The sequence below is a fragment of the Entelurus aequoreus genome, linkage group LG09 (assembly GCF_033978785.1).
Source record: "Entelurus aequoreus isolate RoL-2023_Sb linkage group LG09, RoL_Eaeq_v1.1, whole genome shotgun sequence".
Taxonomy (NCBI): Eukaryota; Metazoa; Chordata; class Actinopteri; order Syngnathiformes; family Syngnathidae; genus Entelurus; species Entelurus aequoreus.
The window spans coordinates 55471677-55491672 of NC_084739.1; the positions used below are offsets into that span (position 1 = coordinate 55471677).

The 19996-nt window shown below is 39.4% G+C and overlaps 1 protein-coding gene across 1 annotated transcript in view; it reads left to right on the plus strand.

Moving 5' to 3' along the window:
* Positions 1–17976, plus strand: part of LOC133657523 (ras-related protein ORAB-1-like) — a 28491-nt gene extending 10515 nt beyond the window's left edge. Inside the window, exons 2-6 of the mRNA XM_062058961.1 lie at positions 1069–1141; positions 1472–1567; positions 4335–4430; positions 11339–11470; positions 16472–17976. Of these exons, the coding sequence (XP_061914945.1) occupies positions 1069–1141; positions 1472–1567; positions 4335–4430; positions 11339–11470; positions 16472–16672 (598 nt within the window). The 3' untranslated portion in view covers positions 16673–17976. The remainder of the gene's footprint in view (positions 1–1068; positions 1142–1471; positions 1568–4334; positions 4431–11338; positions 11471–16471) is intronic.
* Positions 17977–19996: the final 2020 nt, after the last annotated feature.

Genomic DNA, 19996 nt, shown 5'->3' on the forward strand with positions numbered 1-19996 from the left:
GCTCCTGATGGCTTCTGGTTAGCGCCTTGCATGGCAGCTCCCGCCATCAGTGTGTGAATGTGTGTGTGAATGGGTGAATGTGGAAATACTGTCAAAGCGCTTTGAGTACCTTGAAGGTAGAAAAGCGCTATACAAGTATAACCCATTTATCATTTATTTATCATTTATGAGTCCTTTATCAAAACAACTTGATCTCTTTATTAATGGTATCGACAACTTTTTTTGTCTTTGTGTAATCAATTGTTTATACTCTACTACAAGAACATGGTCATTTAGGTGATAGGTTTGTTTATTTAGATCATGCTGAACAAAGTTACAGTGATGTACATCAGATGTTAACACTTACACAAACGTATTGAAAAAGGAGTAGGAAGACGCAGAACTCATTCAATCTTACTGTACCTTTTCCTAATGTCTCAGTAATTACTCAAAGTTTCGTCAGTTTTTGTGTTTAACGTGTTCCAAGTTACTAGGGGTGTAATGTAATGTTACAAGTATTTGTATGTATTTTTTTAAATTTTTTTGGTATGTTAATAATTGTGGAACTAAATAGGTGCAGGATATATGTTAACCAATATGTTGATTAAATAATAAAAAAATATCTCTAACATCAACCAATTGATAAATCCATCCATCCATCCATTTTCGGGGTCGCGGGGGGTGCTGGAGCCTATCTCAGCTGCATTCGGGCGGAATTGATAAATACATAGTATATTTTAGATGGAAAAAAAAGAGATTCTTAGAACTTGATAACAATATATGCTAGATAATGGGAAATACTAATGTTAGGTTATGGGCCTTGACTGAGTTATAATTTCTTCACATTTTGTGGGGGGTGTAGAAGCTGCCCCTTCAACACTGTCTCAGTCATGAGAAGGTCACATGCCACAATTTCACCGCAGCAGACTTGAGCTTTTTCTGCAAGCCATGCATGTACGGTCAACATTTCAAACATTGTGTGGTGGTGTTGACTGTTTTTGTCCAGCTAAAATGTTTTTTAAGAAAGGAACATGACACACATTCAAAAGGTATTCTCTAAATCAAATTCCTTGTATTCTGTCATTACAGCGACTATTTATTCAAACTTCTTCTTATTGGCGACTCTGGTGTTGGAAAGTCTTGCCTTCTTCTCCGATTTGCAGTAAGTTTCTCCAAAGATATATGCAGACCTTTCTTATTATTATTTTTCTATTCTTCTTAAAGCCGATGTGAAAGCATGCATTCCTCAAGTCAGCAATCATCCTTGTCTAATTGGATGAGAATGCAGTGAGGGTTTCTGTAAAGCTATGGTGCTAATGTTGACATTCTGTAAAATACAGCTGCATATATTTAGTTACGTGCTACAGTGTGTTTACAACTGATTGTGTTTTTGTGGCAACTTATCCTTATCAGCACTAAAAGTGGTGGTACTATTTGTACTGTATGTGTTCAGTGAAGCAAATCGTGACTCACTCTTTTGCTCTCTCCACAGGATGACACATACACAGAAAGCTACATCAGCACAATTGGGGTGGACTTCAAAATACGAACCATAGAACTAGATGGAAAGACCATTAAACTTCAGATTGTACGTTGCACACCATTTTTCAAGTGCTTAATATTCAATAGTCCCTGCTATGTATTAGAATAAAAATGTATTATTAACTAAAGAACAACTAAAGTTTTGTTCGTCAAGTTGTATAGTTTTAAGTATTTATTCTAAACTGTATTTGAAAAGTGTTAAAGCTGAAGACTCCCACTGGTCCATTGTTTTTTTTCCTTTCACTTGGTTTTTAAGGTAACAACTTGGTTAATTTTCGGTACAGTAAGGAAACAAAATTCAAAACAAAAATGCTTAGCTTTAGTGTAAAACGCTTTGATGATTTTTTAAATTATGCATAAACTCTAAACCATCCATCCATCTTCTTCCGCTTATCTGAGGTTTGGTTGCGGGGGCAGCAGCCTAAGCAGGGAAGCCCAGACTTCCATCTGCCCAGCCACTTCGTCCAGCTCCTTCCGGGGGATCCCGAGGCGTTCCCAGGCCAGCCGGGAGACATGGTCTTCCCAACGGGTCCTGGGTCTTCCCCGTGGCCTCCTACCGGTCGGACGTGCCCGAAACACCTCCCCAGGGAGGAGTTCGGGTGGCATCCTGACCAGATGCCCGAACCACCACATCTGGGTCCTCTCGATGTGGAGGAGCAGCGGCTTTACTTTGAGCTCTTCCCGGATGACAGAGCTTCTAAGGGAGAGCCCCGCCACCCGGTGGAGGAAACTCATTTCGGCCGCTTGTACCCGTGATCTTGTCCTTTTTGTCATAACCCAGAGCTCATAACCATAGGTGAGGATGGGAACGTAGTTCATAAAAACATTTTAATGCACTTCAACCAATAATAGTAATATTAACCTTTTTGGCTTGTAGTCGCATTCTCCAGCTCTACTGATCAATGGCCACACACTGCTTTTATTTTATTTACATGTCAGTGTCCATTTAAATATTTCGCAGGAAAGGACATGTTACCAAACAGGAGATTTTAATGGCGGAAGAGGGTTTTCAAGCTCTGCCTTGTCTTTGGCACATCGCGAGCCATGACTCCTGATAGTCAAAGGCAGAACTGTATTTGTATGCCGAGAAGACTCCTGAAATTCCCTTTCCCTCACTTAATGTAATGAACTGAATGACCCGTACCGAAAGAACAGATTACTTTAATTTTACACCCCTAATAACTAAAGTTATTTTTAAACCTTTGAAGGGAAATCAAACAACCACTACATTAATATACCACAATAATGTTCAAGTTTTTGACTAGCAGAACCCTGATATCTGTGTGCTTAGCATGTAAACCAGCTGTTAAAATGTGTTTGATGACAAGTGCCTGAAGTAGAAAAGCACAATATTAGCAAATATATGTCAGAAGTGAAGTAACCACAAGTTTAAAGGCCTACTGAAATGAGATTTTCTTATTTAAACGGGGATAGCAGATCCATTCTATGTGTCATACTTGATCATTTTGCAATATTGCCATATTTTTGCTGAAAGGATTTAGTAGAGAACATCGACAATAAAGTTTGCAACTTTTGGTCGCTGATAAAAAAGCCTTACCTGTACCGGAAGTAGCGTGATGTCACAGGTTGAAGAGCTCCTCACATCTGCACATTGTTTACACCAGCGGCGAGAGCGATTCGGACTGAGAAAGCGACGATTACCCCATTAATTTGAGCGAGGAAGAAAGATTTGTGGATGAGGAAAGTGACAGTGAAGCATTAGAGTGCAGTGCACGACGCCAGGGTGTATCTTTTTTTGCTCTAACCGTAACTTAGGTACAAGGGCTCATTGGATTCCACACTTTCTCCTTTTTCTATTGTGGATCACGGATTTGTATTTTAAACCACCTCGGATACTATATCCTCTTGAAAATGAGAGTCGAGAACGCGAAATGGACAATCACAGTGACTTGTCTCCACGACAATACATTGGTGAAGCACTTTAGCTTCGGAGCTAACGTGATAGCATCGTGCTTAACTGTGGATAGAAACAGAAGAAATAAGCCCCTGACTGGAAGGATAGACAGAATATCAACAATACTATTTTTACTTTTACTATCAGGAGACACCGAACCAAACCCTGGACCTGCAACCACACGGTTAATGCTGTCCAGCCTGGCGTAGCCTAGCAATGCTGTTGCTAACGACGCCATTGAAGCTAACTTAGCTACGGGACCTCGACAGAGCTATGCTAAAAACATTAGCTCTCCACCTACGCCAGCCCTCATCTGCTCATCACCACCCGTGCTCACCTGCGTTCCAGCGATCGACGGCGCGACGAAGGACTTCACCCGATCATCGGTGCGGTCGTCGGCTAGCGTCGATAGCGCGTCTGCTATCCAAGTCAAAGTCCTGGTTGTGTTGCTGTAGCCAGCCGCTAATACACCGATCCCACCTACAGCTTTCTTCTTTGCTGTCTTCATTGTCCATTAAATAAATTGCAAAAGATTCACCAACACAGATGTCCAGAATACTGTGGAATTATGTGATGAAAACAGACGACTTAAGCTGGCCACCGTGCTATTCCAAAATGTCTGCTTCAACCCGTGACGTCACGCGCAAACGTCATCATACCGAGAAGTTTTCAGCCGGATATTTCCCGGGAAATTTAAAATTGCACTTTATAAGTTAACCCGGCCATATTGGCATGTGTTGCAATGTTAAGATTTCATCATTGATATATAAACTATCAGACTGCGTGGTCGGTAGTAGTGGGTTTCATTAGGCCTTTAATGTTACCAGTTGCTCAAAAAAAAAATCACAGAACGTTATTACTCTTATTTTGCTGATTGTGTCTTTTTTCCCTTTAACAGTGGGATACAGCAGGTCAAGAAAGGTTTCGTACCATCACCTCCAGCTACTACAGAGGTGCTCATGGGATCATTGTAGTGTATGATGTCACAGATCAGGTTTGTATCACACCGTTTGTTACTTAATACTCTGAACTACAAATAGCTCGCTGGCAATTATACAATAAAAACAATTCTCCAAAAAAACAGTAAGAGAGAAATTATAATTTACACTAGTAGTGTAAGGGTAAGACTTTGAAGAGTGTCAATGATTATTTTATTTTTATTTACTTTCTTATTGGTTGAAGTCCAACATTAATAATTTCGACTTTCTCTACTGTTTAATGGCACTGCTTTTATTTTATCCACTTGTCTTTTTGTCCATTTATGTATTTCACAGTATAAGATGAGTGTTCCCCATTTGGTAACACTAGAAACATTCAGATATTGGGTTTTTACAAACTATGTGTATTTATTAGTTGAGTGAACAATACCTCACAAAAAGGAGTACACTCCTTATATTTTAGCAACCATTGTACTATACCTTCTTAAGGGACAATACTAAAGAAATTAAACTTGGATATTTTAAATAGTCAGTGTACAGTGTGCGGTGTTTCTCATACATTAATTGATTTTTGACGGCCTGCCACAAATAAGTTTGGACCGCCACTAACAGATTTGGCGCTACCTGTTTGCACTCGAACGTAAAAACATTTTTAATGGAACTGTCTGTGAAAGTAGCTTGTGGTACAATTGATAGCAGTGTAACTCTGCTTCTTCACACCTCATACTATCATGGTCTGCCAGCAAATACCATGTTCACACCATAGGTTTTGATACCCAATTTTGTTAAATCCAATTTTAATATTGATTTTTTTACATTACAACAAAACATCGACATCGAATATAGATCCCTGAAATGATTTGCAAGCACACGAAACACGACATCACACGCACTGCAGTCTGTGGAAATAAACATGGCTCCGATTTGTGGGGTTTCATTCTTGGCGCTTTTGTGGCAATTTCAAGAATTTAGTGCAACTGTAGTCAATGTTTATATCACTTTGCACAACTTCCATATGTTTTCATTGAACTGCATCTAAACACTGACACAAACAGGTCAGGAGATGACTGATAACCTCAATACTTGCTGGATGTCATAAACTCATGCTTCAATGACATGCGTGTTCAATGTTCAAGTAAGACATTTCAACACAACTTAAGTTCAACCAAAAAGACCAGTGACTAACAACTCAAGCGGTGTCATGCCTCTTTATAACTCACATGATGATTGTGCGGGTTCGCACACACGAAATAAATCACATGCGTTGTCACAAGGAAGGAGCTCAAATGCACGACCAGTCATACCATTTATTCAGAGCAACTTTGCAATTGCAGTGATGCACGCAAGTCCAAGAAAAAAAAGGTAAATAGATTAGATTTTTAGATTTAATAAAATTGTTTAAATCCTAATTCATTTAGCAATTTTACTTAATCAGGAAATGTCCCTGGCGGTGTAATGGTACATGTTGTTGCCTTTTCTACATTGGGCGCAGGTGCAAACGATTGGGAGTTTTTCATCCCGAATATATTGCATGAGGAAGGGCCTCGCTGTGGAGTCCCCAAACGGGAAAAGCCAAAATACAACAACTTTATCAAGAAATTATAAACCAACTAAATATTCAGACTATTTTTTATGTATTTAGTTGTATCCAGATCCGATACTGATATCATATTACTCTGTATTGTTAGCTGCCTCGTGCTAGCAGTTTTTTACTATCTAAAATGAACAGAAAAGGGATACACGTGTTGTTATATCACATAAGTAGGGATGGGATTGGAAAATCGGTTCTTGTATCTTCCTCGCCAGTTCCAGGTCCGAAATGGCTGTGAAAGTGTCCCAACTTGTTGGATTATATATTTAGCCATCTACTGTCCAGGTGAGAGGCATGATTTATGATCTACAATAAACTTACAGGAAGCGAGGAAACAGCAGACCACTCAATGATGTAAACATAGGGCGACACGCTATGAATAATTTGTCTGTGTTAGCTTTTATAATAACAATATCACCAATACTTAAGTAAACATGTGAATTGAGTATTGTTGGCGCTTTTTGGAAATATTATTTATAAGATTTTATGAGCGGAATAGTGAAGCTCCCATTGGCTTTGCTGTAAGCAGGCTTTTATTTACGTTTAATATTTAGAATGCATTAAAAAAGAAAATCCATCGGTTGTCATGTCTTTAATAATGATTGTGAACGATAGGCAAAATTCCCCAAAAAGTGCAGTTGCCCTTTAAATACAGCAGGTTCTAACTCACCGCCTGTTAAATTGAAATTAATGCCTTCTCATTTACATGAGCAAGACAAGAGACAGATTGTGACTGGCTCCGAGGCGGGGGGTAGGTACCAGCTCCGTTTCATGTCTGCTGCCCGGCGCTACAGCATCTCCTTCCACCGCGGCATGGAAGTGTACAAGCAGTGACTAAGTTTGTGGTTTAAAATGTGCACCAATTTGCTACTGATTTTCAAGAGGTGAATTCTAGTAGAAGAAAAGTTGAATGTTTTCCTGCAACCACATTTTTATTCAGTCATTTTCATTATTCAGGTGAAACTCTTAACATTAGAATATAATAATAATAATAATAACTGGGATTTATATAGCGCTTTTCTAAGTACCCAAAGTCGCTTTACATGTTAAAAACCCATCATTCATTCACACCTGGTGGTGGTAAGCTACTTTTGTAGCCACAGCTGCCCTGGGGTAGACAGACGGAAGCGTGGCTGCCAATTTGCGCCTACGGCCCCTCTGACCACCACCTATCATTCATTCAACATTCATTCACCGGTGTGAGCGGCACCGGGGGCAAGGGTGAAGTGTCCTGCCCAAGGACACAACGGCATGGTAAGAGGCGGGGAGCGAACCTGCAACCCTCAGGTTTCTGACACGGGCGCTCTACCCACTACGCCATTCCGCCCCCAAATATGGTATAAAAGTCCATTTCATGGCAGCAATTTACCTTCAAATGTGAAACTAGTATGTGATATTACCTCAAAACATGCAACGTGAGATATGTCAAGCTTGTGTTTATTATAATTTTGCTGATCATGGATTAGTTTTTGAAGACTCCACATTTTCTAACATTTTCAATTAAAGGTTTTCATAAACTAAGCCATAATCATCAAAATTAAGTCAAAATAAGTCTTGAAATATCTTGTGTTGCATGTTATGTATATTATAGTTTTATCTTGTAAGTCTGAACAAACCATATTTTGAATGTCACCAATATATTTTCTAGGTAGGTGACAAAAGATTATTGAACATTTTAAAAATGTTAACATAAATGTTAAATTTTTGAGTAATTGACTCATGTTTTATTTGGTTAAATTCTACAGAAGTATATTAATTTCTTAAATTTATTTTCAAAAGTTGTTTTTTTTCTATGCTATGTGCCTCTTAAGACCTCAGTGTTGGCTTTGTAAGGTAATGTTAGCTCGAAACTAAACACAATTGATGCTAATCTACCATTTTGTTCTCTTTTTTTCCCCAAATAAGAATTGATAAGAGAACAGTTAATGAACCGAATCGTTAAGCAGAATCGAAAGTGGAATCGGAACCGGAAAAATCTTATATAGATTCCCATCCCTACGCATAAGGATTGTGATTAGCAAAATAAAAAAAAGTGCAGTTTACCTTTCCTTGAAACTAAACTACAGCAAAGGTTCGCATGTCACCAAGCAGTGTTCTAATGTCAACCAAAGAAGCAGGTTCATTGTGCTTGGTGTTTTTTCCAGACATTGGCTTTAAAAAAACACATCAATGCTGCCAGCATGATTGTGCAGTTAAAGAAGCTGAAGGAGTTGTTCTGCTTGGCCTTCATCCTTGAAGGAAGTCTTATCTGAAACTCTTTTACAAGAAAGCCTGCAAATATTTAGCTTAAGACAAACCGTCCAATAGCATGAATTGCCGGAACCATATCTTATGTTCTGACCAGAGATGTAACAATATGAAAATGTATTACTTATCATGACCAAAATTATCACGGTTAACATTATTATCATAGGATTGTTGAATGTGCTCCAATTTTTGAGCACACACTGAAATATTTTAACCTAGTTTTATTATAAACATGTAATAAAATAAATATACACAATATACTTTCTTGGCAGAAGAAAACAAATATTGTTCTGGCTTCTTACAAGCCATGTTATTTTCATTTTAGTTTTTAAATATGTTTATCTTCTTCTGTTTTACTTTAAGATTTTAGAGTGGTTTTTAATGATAAAGGTATAACCAGTGTTTTTACGTCTGGTTTATGTGACGTAATGCCGGTTAATTTCCTGTTGTAGACACTTCTGTGTCATATTCTTCTCAGTATAGATCTCACACACTGTACTTAAGAAAGCACAGCCTGTTTGTTCAATGTGATCAAGTGAATATAGTTTAGATATAAGTTTAGATTGTGATATGTTGTTTATTAATGGGGAAAGGCGTTTGATTGATTGATTGAGACTTTTATTAGTAGGTTGCACAGTGAAGTACATATTCCGTACAATTGACCACTAAATGGTAACACCCGAATAAGTTTTTCAACTTGTTTAAGTCGGGGTCCACTTAAATTGATTCATGATACAGATATATACTATCATATATACTATCATCATAATACAGTCATCACACAAGATAATCACATTGAATTATTTACATTATTTACAATCGTGTGGGGGGGGGGGGTAGGATATGGACAGCAAGTAGTGGACATAGAGAGAGAGAGAGAGCTGCCTGGAGGTGAACTTTTATTGCGGTTTTGAAGGAGGATAGAGATGCCCTTTCTTTTATACCTTTTGGGAGCGCATTCCACATTGATGGCATAGAAAGAGAATGAGTTAAGACCTTTGTTAGTTCGGAATCTGGGTTTAACGTGGTTAGTGGAGCTCCCACTGGTGTTGTGGTTATGGCGGTCATTTACGTTAAGGAAGTAGTTTGACATGTACTTCGGTATCAGGGAGGTGTAGTGGATTTTATAGACTAGGCTCAGTGCAAGTTGTTTAACTCTGTCCTCCACCTTGAGCCAGCCCACTTTAGAGAAGTGGGTAGGAGTGAGGTGGGATCTGGGGTGGAGGTCTAGAAGTAACCTGACTAGCTTGTTCTGAGATGTTTGGAGTTTAGATTTGAGGGTTTTGGAGGTGCTAGGGTACCAGGAGGTGCATGCATAATCGAAAAAGGGTTGAACGAGAGTTCCCGCCAGAATCCTCAAGGTGCTTTTGTTGACCAGAGAGGAGATTCTGTAGAGAAATCTCGCTCGTTGGTTAACCTTTCTGATTACTTTGGTTGCCATTTTATCACAGGAAAGGTTAGCCTCTAGAATGGAACCTAGGTAGGTGACCTCATCTTTCCTGGTGATAACAATGTCACCCACTTTTATGGTGAAGTCATTGACTTTCTTAAGGTTGATGTGGGACCCAAACAGGATGGATTCTGTTTTACCCAAGTGTATGGATAGCTTGTTGTCAGCGAGCCAGGTGCAAGTTCTACAGAGCTCAGCACTGAGGATTTTCTCCACCTGTGACTTGTCCTTGCCGGATACCAGCAGGGCAGAGTCATCCGCAAACAAAAACAATTCACAGTCGCATGCCGATGACATGTCGTTTATGTATATTAGGAACAGTAAAGGTCCCAATATACTGCCTTGGGGGACTCCACAGCTCACCGAGAGGGGGGGGGGACACGGTGCCGTTCACCTCTACCACCTGCTCCCTCCCCTCCAAGTAAGATTGCATCCAGCTCCATGAGGTTTTGTTAAAATTGATTGCTCTGAGCTTATCCAACAGTATAGCGTGGTTAACGGTGTCAAAGGCCTTCTGAAGGTCCAGCATGACCATGCCGCAGTATTTGCCCGCGTCCACCTCATGTTTGATGTGGTCGGTCAGATAGAGAAGGCATGTGTCAGTGGAGTGGTTAGTTCTGAAGCCGGATTGGAATTTGTACATGAGTTTATTAGTAGCAAGGTAACTATCGACCTGTTCATAAACTATTTTCTCCATTACTTTCGAAATGGAACTGAGAATAGAAACAGGTCGGTAGTTGCCAGGTTCCAATTTGCTTCCTTTTTTAAAGAGGGGAGTTACTCTTGCTATCTTAAAATCTTTTGGTACTTGGCCTTGTGTAATTGATAGGTTTATTATGTGCGTGATGATCGGGGCAATGATGGAGGCAGAGTCCCTGAGGAATCTGGAGGGAATATTATCAAGGCCGGTGGCCTTGTTAGGGTGGAGCGCGCTCAATTTTTTAAACACCTCATCAGCTGTGACCATTTCTAATTTGAAATAAAGGATAAATGGGTTATACTTGTATAGCGCTTTTCTACCTTCAAGGTACTCAAAGCGCTTTGACAGTATTTCCACATTCACCCATTCACACACTGATGGCGGGAGCTGCCATGCAAGGCGCTAACCAGCACCCATCAGGTCATCGTTGGATACTCCTAGCTTTCTGTAGAAGGCTTTAATGTGTTCTACACCAAAGCGACCAGAGTGGTGGGACAGCTTGTTGACAAGAGTTGCGGCTATGCTGGTGAAAAAGATGTTAAGTCTGCTAGCTACCTCCATTTTGTCTGTAATGAGGGAGTCACCCTCCTTGATGCTGATGTTGGTGAGTCTTGTTTTAAGTTTCTGGCTGCAACCAGGAAGCTGGTTGTTGAGAATTTTCCGTTAATGACTCTTGTATTCATGTTGACATTTAAGATAGCTAGTCAGCCATTAGCATGCTAGCTTCCTTCTCCAGTAAATGAGCAGTTTCACCTGCCAGTGATTTTATCCAAGTGCATTTATCAATCACGGTTTTACAATCATTAAAACGGTAATGCTAACCAATGGGTTTAACCAAGGTTTTTCATGAATACCGATAATTGTTACATCCCTATGCTCAGTTAGTAAAAGTGTAAAGCATGTGAAATGAATGCATATGATCTACTATGATGTCTTTAATTTAGCACCAAGTTGACAGTGGGGTTTTCCATTATAGGAGTCCTTCAACAATGTTAAACAGTGGCTACAGGAGATTGACCGCTATGCCAGTGAAAATGTTAACAAGTTACTGGTTGGCAACAAGTGTGACCTGACGACAAAGAAGGTGGTGGACTACACAACAGCAAAGGTAAGGAACTTGACGATATTGGCAAAGACTTATATGATACGTATCACGATACTTGAGTCACAATTCGATATAGTACTGTGATATTGCGATGTTCACATAGTTCAGTGATAAATGTAAAATGCAGCTTAAAATACAAGCTGTAAATGTGGATAGTAGATGACAGTAGTAATTAATTGGACAACCTGATTCAAACAATACAATTCAAATGATCCTTTTTCATTTATTGTAATTATACAGAAAGGGGATTGAGTTTTTTGACAAGAAAATGTATAAAGATGTATATTTTCTACTTCTTAAGTGTCAACTTGTTATACCACTAACTTGCAGAGTGAAGTGCGCTTCAACTTTGCGGAATTTGTCCTTGAGTTAGTTAACCCAATAATAATGACAACATAAAAAAACTGTTCACGACTTATTAAATTAAGTGATTTAGATGCCTCGAATCATGTAATAATATCAATTTGGTCACCTTTACACTCATTTCACCCAATATAGTAGCCTTAAAGGCCTACTGAAATGAATTTGTTTTATTTAAACGGGGATAGCAGATCTATTCTATGTGTCATACTTGATCATTTCGCGATATTGCCATATTTTTGCTGAAAGGATTTAGTATAGAACAACGACAATAAAGATTGCAACTTTTGGTATCTGATAAAAAAAAGGCTTGCCCCTACCGGAAGTAGCGTGACGTAGTTAATTGAACATATACGCAAAGTTCCCTATTGTTTACAATGATGGCCGCATGAAGTGAGAGAGATTCGGACCGAGAAAGCGACAATTTCCCCATTAATTTGAGCGAGGATGAAAGATTTGTGGATGAGTAAAGTGCAAGTGAAGGACTAGTGGGGAGTTGAAGCTATTCAGATAGGGAAGATGCTGTGAGAGCCGGGGGTGACCTGATATTCAGCTGGGAATGACTACAACAGTAAATAAACACAAGACATATATATACTCTATTAGCCACAACACAATCAGGCTTATATTTAATATGCCACAAATTAATCCTGCATAAAAACACCTACGTGTTTGTTATGCTAGCTCCTATGCTAGCTCCTAGCTCCATAGAACACGCCAATACAATTCAAACACCTGATCAACACACACAATCACTCAGCCCAAAAGACCGTTCACCTAACCCAAGGTTCATAAAGCTCATATATTTTTAAAAAGTTACGTACGTGACGCACACGTACGGTCAAGCTATCAAATGTTTAGCAGCCAAGGCTGCATACTCACGGTACCTGGTATTCAGCTGGGAATGACTAAAACCGTAAATAAACACAAGACATGTATTTACTCTATTAGCCACAACACAACCAGGCTTATATTTAATATGACACAAATGAATCCTGCATAAAAACACCTACGTCTTTGTTATGCTAACTCCTAGCTCCTATGCTAGCTCCTAGCTCCATAGAACACGCCAATACAATTCAAACACCTGATCAACACACACAATCACTCAGCCCAAAAGACCGTTCACCTAACCCAAGGTTCATAAAGCTTATATATTTTAAAAAAGTTACGTACATACGCAAAAAAAAGTTGCGCACATACGGTCAAGCGATCAAATGTTTAGAAGCCAAAGCTGCATACTCACAGTAGCACGTCTGCGGCTATGGCCGTCGTCGGTCACTACTGGAAATACTTGTGGCCAATTCTTCTAAGTTAGAACTGGGCTTCCGTGTGCTGGAACCAAGTTCCAAGTTGTTCTGTAAAAACTTGGTGAACTTGAAACTACGACCATTAGCTATGTTGTTAGCATTGCGTGTCCTGCATTGTCATTCCACATTGCTCATGGCAAAGGCTCACCAATATCATGAGGACCAGATGATGCTGAAGATTAAGTTCATCAACATCAGCATTTCCCAAACAGCTGCTGATGGCAGTATTGTTAGCATTTAGTGGTACTACTTTGTCTCGCGTCCGTGTTGTAATATCGCTCACGTCTAAGTCTCACCAAAGTGGAGATGTTGTTAATGAGGCAGGAGTTGAAGATAAAGTGCTCAAAAACGTTGTTCTGCCAAAAGTTGGTCAACTTGATTGTGGCAGTGAGGACCGCACTAAGACTTAGCCGCCGTGTTGTTAGCATTGTTCACCTTCTAACCTGGAAATGGAATTAGATATCTTTATCCATCCCCACAATATAATTAGAAAGAAATAAGACAAATAATTGCACTGTAATACATATAATGCATAAATAAAACATGATTTACCACTTCATTTAGGCCAAAATATGTTTTTATTTTTAAGTGATGTCATGAAGCCGCAATATTTGAAGAGTGATGTGGCGAGGGACGACTGTATATTTAAAAATATAAATGTTAAGAGTAGGCAAACAAATATGGCGATATATCTCAATACTTTCTCTAACAATATAATATCACTTTTATTTGTTTTAATATCGATTTTAAAATAATAGATTACATAACCCCGTGCAGTTTAGTGGGGAATAAGGCATTACAAAATGTAGAGTTGGGAAGTAGACGACACTTTGTTTTTATTTTATTGTCAATAAACGCCATCCATTTTCTGTACATTTACAAAAAATAAAAAGGATGATTTTAAAATGACAGTTTTTTTTTACTCAGTTTATCATTTAGTGTCCATATATGCAGCATGTATTTTAAACTGAATTTTACATTTATCACTGAACTGTAAAAAAATATCACGATACAATTCTGATCAAAGTTTTGGAAACTGCAAGAATTTAAATTTTGCACTGCTGGGTTTTAGGAAGGTTATAAGTAAACCTTCAAAATGCACAAAGAAGAAATAAGTGAAAGCGAACAAAATTTGAGGAAGCAATTTTCGCAAAGAAGCATTAAACTGAAATAGGCTGTTCAGCAGCTGATCAAAAGTTAACGACCACCGTTAAAAAAATAAATAAAAACTCCCAAAAATTGAAATAAAAATTTAAGATCTTTTGATCCAACAATGCAAAATGTGAAAGATACGTAATGGTGTGGTGAATAGGGATGATACTCGAAACCGGTTTTCCCGGTTGTTCGATAAAAAAAGAACCGAGTCCTCGGACTCGAATCCCTTTTTGAGAACCGGTACCCGTTATCGAGACCACTATAGTAAAGAAAAAGAGTTGGTTCTTTTTTCGAATCCCTGGGACCAATCCCGTCCCGACCAGAAATGCCCCGTGAGACATCACAAGAAATGACGTCATGTGGCTCAGTCATTAGGCGCAGGAAAAACAATATACCGTAAAAAGCGCTCCAAGGTGTAATAAAGTTCAAAACAAAAGGTATAATCCAATGAATAACTTTACTGAGAGATTTGAGCAGGGTACAAACACATGACGAACATTTTTACGACCAACTGGAAACATAGCAACCAGGCTAGCAACGCACCTCCTTTACGGCAGCTGTCGCAACGTTCTTAAAGCAACCGCAGCACATACATACTGTATATATGACATCTCCCTTTTTTAACTTTTGTTTTTCTTTCCTTGTAAACAAAACAAAATCACACTGTATATGTGTTGTCTGTCTAATTATAAATAAGGCAGACGAGGCGTGTTGGCTTAGTTCTTGACGTTTACTTTCACAGCGTGCTCATAACCTCATTCTTAGCTGCCGGGTGATGACATGCAACAACACTTTTCGGGGCTACCGCGGATGCTCGTCACTCCCGTTGCATGCTGGGTAGTGTAATTGTTATATTCCTAGCGCATAACAGCACATCTTTCCCCCTATAAAGAAATAATGTTAACTCAATAAAGTGTATTTCTTTTTTTAGCTTTAACTTTTCATTTTTTAGCATTGTAACCACATTTGCAAACAACTTTTCTCATCATAGAATTTTCTTTCAATAAAGAAATAAAGTGCAAAAATGTCAAAGCATCATAACAAACAGTTATGTCAAATAGCAGCAGAAGTGCACTTTTTGGAGAGCTGTATTATTTTCAGTTTTGTGCCCAAGGGACTGATTTTATTTAACACTATATTATTATTTATACTCATACTTGCCAACCTTGAGACCTCCAATATCGGGAGGTGGGGGGGGCCTTGAATTTTAGTGTTCATTTATTTACACATATACACACACACACACATCTACTCATTGTTGTACTTGAAAGTACAATGCTTTGTTAAGGGTTGAATTGTCCATCCTCTTTCTATTCTCTGTCACTATTTTTCTAACCATGCTGAACACCCTCTCTGATGATGCATTGCTGTGTGGCACAAAAGTGCTTTCATCAAATGCACGAGAGTGTGGAATCTTCCATCTCTCCCTAGCATGGCCCAAAACCGGTCAATCCTTGCTTCCTGGGGAAGATCTTCCCTGGCAAGCAATTGGTACTCCAGTACTTGTACCCGGAGGCTGGTCAGGTCCAATCGCAGCTGCGGCAGACTTTTTTTTGGGGGGGGGCGTGGCCTCCAGCTCCGGCTGAATGTCGGGAGTTTGTCGGGAGAGGCGCTGAATATCGGGATTCTCCCGCTAAAAACGGGAGGGTTGGCAAGTATGTTTATACTATAGTGATCACAGAGACAGGTTGTTTTTGTGTTACTGTATATATTTGTTTTTCTTAAAAATCCCACTTAATATGCTTTGGGTAACAACAGTCAATATTTATTTATTTTATTTTATTTTTTTAGGGGGGTAACAGTCAATATTTATTTATCAGATTTTATTTTTTTCTTATATAATAAAAGTAAGCTTTTGTTAAACCAAATATTGTTTTTTTCCATATACAACAACCTATCTGGACTCGATAAGAGAATCGATAAGGAATCGGTTCGATAAGAGGATTCGATAATAGGCTCGAATTCGATAATTTCTTATCAAACATCATCCCTAGTAGTGAACCTTGTCATTACATTAGTTTATAGACAATAATTAAATGTAAAATTATTTCTTAAAATGGGACAAAGTATGAAAATGAGCACACATATACTCGATGATTTTGTTTTGATTTCTTATTCTGTCTCTGTTTAAAAGTAGTTTTTTTGTCACCGTGCTCACATTGAATGTCTTCATGTCCAGGAGTTTGCAGACTCTTTGGGTATTCCATTCTTGGAAACCAGCGCCAAGAACGCCACCAATGTGGAGCAGGCCTTCATGACCATGGCTGCAGAAATCAAGAAGAGGATGGGCCCTGGTGCTGCCGCTGGCGGAGGTGAGAAGCCCAACGTGAAGCTGACACCCGGCACCACTGTCAACTCATCATCAGGAGGCTGCTGCTGAAGGCCAAAGTACTCCTGCTGTGCTGCTTCCTGTTGGACAGTCCTATATGCCTGGCGGCCATCTTCCTCAAAACTCTACCACGATCAGACAGGGTAGGGATGACATGAATCACACGTGACAACAAGTCTTTGTACTATAATGTAGCACACTACTAAAACAATAAAACATCTCCTGGTCATCCTGTTCTGGTGTGAAAACAAAAACATCATTTCATTGACCTTTCTTGTACTTCTCATGACACTCATGTGTTTCATTCATTTCTGGCTTTTGTCACATGAAGGCTTTTTTTTATGTTTCTTAAATTGTTTTCTTTTGATTGATTACACAACTACAGCATCAATGTTAGTGCTGTATGTACACAAATGTGCATATGTGCAGTGGAAACCGATTAGGTTCACGCTTCTTGGACTGGCTCACTCATGTCAACATAAGCGGTTGTCGACAGAATGCGAACTAGCCATTGCTTGCACATTCACAGAGACATAAGGAGTATGTTAAGTATTTTCAAATTGCAGTTTGTTGACATGGTTTTCAGGCTTTTATTTTGAAGTTTACTTTGCACTGAACAGCAAATGGCTATGCAGGTTTTAAAGTTGCATAATTCAACTGATTCACACTGCTTAGTGATAATGAAGTTAATGCTGCACCAAAACATGTCAACATAAACACCATTTTTCATTGAACATCAAATATGTTGACATAAGCAGGCACTTTTAGTAATGAGAACATGGTGATCCTGGCTGGACTTGATGTGTAGACTTAAGCGTGTTCCACTGTACGTATTTTTTAAACAAATTTGCTCACCTCTTTGTTGAAAAAGAAAGTGTTTTTTGTTGTTTGTTTTTTTCCAAACCCTGCATCTTCGACCAAAGTCCTGCAAGTACCGGTCCAGTATCTTAGGGGTCGAGACTGAGACCTTGTCAAACTGCTTAGTGGAGGACCTAAGTTAAGACAAAACATGCGTGTGTGTGATATGTAGAGTTTTTATACACACTAAAAGTCAATATGTCAGTTCTGTAGTACTCAACACATTCTTGGGATTGTCCCGACCAAACACTTCAGCTGAAAAATAAATACTGTATAAACAGACTGTATACAACTGAAAATACACTTCTGTGAATCTTGTTGATGTGGGTTAAAAAAAGTCAACACGTTTTGGAATTAATGTTTCAACAATTGGAGAGTTTGTCATTTCCATGGGGTCTGTTTGCGAATGGCTGTGTTGTCATCTCAGTGCACAATTACATTTAAATAAGATGTTCTCTTTTTTTTTCTTAATAAAGGCAACGGAATTCATTTTGAAAGGTGGAATTATGTACTTCATTTTTATGCTAGCTTTATTTGAACAGAATACATGAATTATCAATGTTAATGTTATGGGCTGCTCTAACAAACACCAGGACAGAAACGAGAAATAAACATTTTATTGAATACAATTCTCAGAAAAAAGATATGTTACGTGTAGTCACGTAAGTTTGACACTGAATAAGACATTTTAATACAAACTTGTATTTCCTCAATGATTGACATGTCATCACAAAGTTTGCAGCCAATAGAAAACCAGATCCCGCCTTGACATGAATAAAATGCCGAAAGGGTACGCCCAATATGTTGCGCATGCGCCAAAGTCAACTTCCGTTCCCTCCATGACCTCAATTTTTTTTAACATATTTTTTAAAGTCTTTTTGTAAAAAAATATGTGTCAACGAATAACCTCAAATAATTGACAAATAAACTTAAAAATTAAAATGTATCCATTCACATCGTTTATTATTCAGATTTGAATTTAGCTTAGACGCCACGTGAACAGTAGCTTCTGATTCGAATGGTGAGCAATACGTACAATCGATACCAGTCTGATACTTGAAACATTATGAACATTCCAAGTACTCATGCAAAATAACTATAAAAAACAACAATGTTATTAAGGTATAAATACAAATTGTGTAAATAATCATTGTAACAAGGTTTATGGTTTGTGGAACCTTTAATCTATTTGTGTGAATATACAATAAACCCACACAGCAGAAGACTGCTATACGGATCCGCCTTCAAGTCGCCCAACCCGCGTTACTGTCACATTCGTTTTGGCTCCGCCTAGAGCACATATGTCAGAGTCAAGGCCCGCGGGCCATATCCGGCCCGCGAGAAGGTTTTTTACGGCCCTTGGGATGATCTTGATTTATTATTAGAACCGGCCCGCAGACCGCAGATCTTTTTTTTTTTTTTTTTTTTTTTTTTTTTTTAGACCGCAGATCTTTTACACGCACCAAGCGGATGCCGGTCCAAGGTTCCGAAAGGGGGCGAGCGGCCCGCCGGGACGCACCTGCCGGCCGAAGGGCTGCAGCCCGGCCGTCAGTCGCGGAGCCCGCCGTGCCACGCGCGCCAAGGGGGCGGGCCGAAACCCGGCCCCGAGGCCCTGAGACTTCTGCTTTGTTTCCCCAAACCGCGCGTCACCGCCGGGCCCGCACCACCGTCGGGCTGCAGCCCGAGCGTCGGTGGCGGAACCCGTCATGTGCCGCGCGCGCCAAGCGGAGCGGGGGGGTCAAGCGGGCCGAAACCCGCAGGCCACCCCCTCACCACGAGGCCCTGAGACTTCTGCGTTTGACCCCTACGCGCGGCCCGTCGGGACGCGCCCGCCGTCAAGCCACGAGGGCCAGCCGTCGGGTCGCGGAGCCCGCCGTGCCACGCGCGCCAAGGGGCGGGCCGAAACCAGCGGGGGGTTTCGGGCACCCAACTCGCCTCCCTCCCACGGAGGGAGGAGGGGGGTTTAATGTGAACATTACTGTGCAATCACATATTTAGAGTTTTTACTCAATTCAAGTTTAAAAGTTAAAGTTTAATATTTGTTTTCACTGCATGTTACTTCTCCTTAAACAAAGTGTTGTTTTTGATTTATAGATTTTTGCACTTTATTTTATTGTATTTCAATTTAATTATATTTTAAAAATATTTCAGTTGAGTGGATGATAGAAAATTGCTATTATTGTTTTTTTCTTTGAAGTAAATTTAGCCCACTTTTGCTAAAATAGAAAATATAGGCTACTGATGGTGCCTTGAATACCGGTTTCTTTCATTTAATGTTCATGTTATGGGGATTTTTATATAAAGGAAATTTGTCTTTTGTGTCTGTTGAAAATTAAAGATTACTGACAGAGCCATAAGAAAATATTGCTTTATTTATCTGATCATATTGGAATATATTTGTTAGGTTTTCAGTAGGTTCAATTAGGTTCACTAGACTATATGCGTCATTTAAAAATGTTTCAATGAACATTCGAACAGTCCGGCCCTCGGTTTGTAGCTAAATTTTTTATTTGGCCC